Genomic DNA, 3,372 nt, shown 5'->3' with positions numbered 1-3,372 from the left:
AAGGTGATTGGGATCTGGGGGTGTGACAGGGATCTGGGGGGCTGTGACTGGGATCTGGGGGTGGTGATTGGGATCTGGGGGGTGTGACTGGGATTTGGGGGGGTGATTGGGATCTGGGGGGTGTGACTGGGATCTGGGGGGTGTGACTGGGATCTGGGGGGCCCACGCTGACCCCCCCTGCTGCGCTGACCCCCCCAGACTCCACCAACTCCAGCGAGAACATGTACACCATGATGAACCCCATCGGCCCCGCGGGGAGCCGGCCCAGCGTGAGTGCTGCCCTGGGGACACGGGGGCTTTGGGGACACGGGGGCTGGGGACACGGGGGCTGGGGACCCCCCAGCATGGCTCAGCCCCCCTCTTTTCCCTGGCAGTTCCCCATGGGGCCCGGAGCAGAGGGGCCCATGGGCGGGATGAGCGCCATGGAGCCGCACCACATGAACGGATCCTTAGGTGAGTGACACCCCTGGGGACACCCCTGGGGACACGAGGGGCCCCCTGTGCCCCACAGGAACCCCAAAATCCCAGACCCTGTGGGATGTGAGCTCCATCTGAGGCTGGGTGGGCTCGTGCAGCAGGAGGAGCTCGTGGGTGGGAGGGGGGAGTGAACTGAGGGGGCGGGCACGGATTTGGGGACAGGCATGGGGATTTGGGGACAGGTATGGGGCCCCCTGCTGCGCTGACCCCCCCAGACTCCACCAACTCCAGCGAGAACATGTACACCATGATGAACCCCATCGGCCCCGCGGGGAGCCGGCCCAGCGTGAGTGCTGCCCTGGGGACACGGGGGCTTTGGGGACACGGGGGCTGGGGACACGGGGGCTGGGGACCCCCCAGCATGGCTCAGCCCCCCTCTTTTCCCTGGCAGTTCCCCATGGGGCCCGGAGCAGAGGGGCCCATGGGCGGGATGAGCGCCATGGAGCCGCACCACATGAACGGATCCTTAGGTGGGTGACACCCCTGGGGACACCCCTGGGGACACGAGGGGCCCCCTGTGCCCCACAGGAACCCCAAAATCCCAGACCCTGTGGGATGTGAGCTCCATCTGAGGCTGGGTGGGCTCGTGCAGCAGGAGGAGCTCGTGGGTGGGAGGGGGGAGTGAACTGAGGGGGCGGGCACGGATTTGGGGACAGGCATGGGGATTTGGGGACAGGTATGGGGATTTGGGGACACACAGGGATTTGGGGATGGGTATGGGGATTTGGGGACACACAGGGATTTGGGAATGGGTATGGGGATTTGGGGACAGGCACGGGGATCTGGGGACATGCAAGGATTTGGGGACACACAGGGATTTGGGGACAGGCATGGGGATTTGGGGGCACACAGATTGAGGGGACAGACACGGGGATTTGGGGACATGCACAGGGATTTGGAGACAGGCACAGATTTGGGCACACACACAGGATTTGGGGACATACACAGAGATTGGGGGACACACAGGGATTTGGGGACACACACAGATTTGGGGACACACACACAGATTTGGGGACACACAGGGATTTGGGGACACGGATGGACTGGGGGACACACACACAGATTTGGGGACACACAGGGATTTGGGGACACGGATGGACTGGGGGACACACACACAGATTTGGGGACACACAGGGATTTGGGGACACGGATGGACTGGGGGACACACACACAGATTTGGGGACACACAGGGATTTGGGGACACGGATGGACTGGGACACACACACAGGGATTTGAGGACACAGACAGGGATTTGGGGACACACACACAGATTTGGGGACACATACAGGGATTTGGGGACACACAGACAGGGATTTGGGGACACACACACAGATTTGGGGACACATACAGGGATTTGGGGACACACAGACAGGGATTTGGGGACACACACACAGATTTGGGGACACGGATAGACTAGGGGACACACAGACAGGGATTTGGGGACACAGACAGGGATTTGGGGACACGGATGGACTGGGGGACCCACGAGGTTTGGGAAGGACACGTGGCTCATGGAGGGTTGGGAGGCCACGCTTTGGGGGACACTCACGGGTTGGGGACACACACAGGGATTTGGGGACAGACACGGGGATTTGGGGACACACAGACAGGGATTTGGGGACATGGATGGACTGGGGGACCCAGGCGGTTTGGGAAGGACACGTGGCTCGTGGAGGGTTGGGAGGCCACACTTTGGGGGACACTCACGGGTTGGGGACACACACGTTTTGGGGGGACACGTGCACTGGGGGGTCTCTAATGCCCTGCTGTCCTCTGGCAGGCTCCGGGGACATGGATACACAGACAGGGATTTGGGGACACACACACAGATTTGGGGACACGGATAGACTAGGGGACACACAGACAGGGATTTGGGGACACGGATGGACTGGGGGACACACACACAGATTTGGGGACACGGATAGACTAGGGGACACACAGACAGGGATTTGGGGACACAGACAGGGATTTGGGGACACACACAGGGATTTGGGGACAGACACGGGGATTTGGGGACACGGATGGACTGGGGGACCCACGAGGTTTGGGAAGGACACGTGGCTCATGGAGGGTTGGGAGGCCACACTTTGGGGGACACTCACGGGTTGGGGACACACACGTTTTGGGGGGACACGTGCACTGGGGGGTCTCTAATGCCCTGCTGTCCTCTGGCAGGCTCCGGGGACATGGATGGGCTGCCAAAGGTGAGCTGGGGACCCTGGGACCCCCACGGTGCTGGCCCCCATTGATTGGGGTCCCCATGTCCTGGCACCTCCTTTAGTGGGGATCTCCAGTGCACTGGGACCCCCCCCCATGCACTGGGACCCCCCAGTAAATGCACTGGGAGCCCCCCACACGGATTGGGATCCCATTTTTTGGGACTCCCCCATATTCTGGGACCACCCCATTCACTGGGACCCCATTCATTTGGGTTCCCCCATGTGCTGGGACCACCCCATTTGTTATATATATTATATTATTTATTTTTATAATATTTACTTCCCCCCCACTAACTCCTCTCCCCCCTCCCTTCCTCCAGAGCTCCCCCAGTAATCTGGGGGCCCTGAGCAACCCCCCCGGGACCCCTCGGGACGACGCCGAGCTGAGCAGCAATTTCCTAAACCCCTTCCAAAGCGACAGCGTAAGGGACCCGGCGGGGACCCCCGCGGACCCCCGGGGGGGCAGGCGGCGAGGAGGGCGGGGGGCCCGGGGGGGGCGCGGCCGGGGACGGGGGGGTTCAGCGAGCAAAGCCCAGTGGAGACCCCCCGGAATCGTGTCACCACCACCGGCGGCGGCGACAGCGACAGCGGCGGCGACGGCGGCGGCGACAGCGGGGGGGGCACGCTGGCCGAGCGAGGTGTGAGGAGGTTGCTTAGTTGGGGGGGGGGGCAGCGG

The 3,372-nt window shown here is 62.7% G+C and overlaps 1 protein-coding gene across 1 annotated transcript in view; it reads left to right on the top strand.

The window, feature by feature from the left end:
- The window catches only part of SSBP4 (single stranded DNA binding protein 4), an 11,915-nt gene that overhangs the window by 7,061 nt on the left and 1,482 nt on the right, over positions 1-3,372 (top strand). Inside the window, exons 8-13 of the mRNA XM_041425225.1 lie at positions 199-269; positions 375-453; positions 660-763; positions 869-947; positions 2,653-2,681; positions 3,017-3,118. Coding sequence (XP_041281159.1) covers positions 199-269; positions 375-453; positions 660-763; positions 869-947; positions 2,653-2,681; positions 3,017-3,118 — 464 coding nt within the window. The remainder of the gene's footprint in view (positions 1-198; positions 270-374; positions 454-659; positions 764-868; positions 948-2,652; positions 2,682-3,016; positions 3,119-3,372) is intronic.

The sequence above is a fragment of the Onychostruthus taczanowskii genome, unplaced genomic scaffold, assembly GCF_017590055.1.
Source record: "Onychostruthus taczanowskii isolate IOZ18803 unplaced genomic scaffold, ASM1759005v1 scaffold112, whole genome shotgun sequence".
NCBI classification, from domain to species: domain Eukaryota; kingdom Metazoa; phylum Chordata; class Aves; order Passeriformes; family Passeridae; genus Onychostruthus; species Onychostruthus taczanowskii.
The sequence above is the reverse complement of the archived record's forward strand: the minus strand, read 5'-3'. Positions and strand labels throughout refer to the sequence as shown.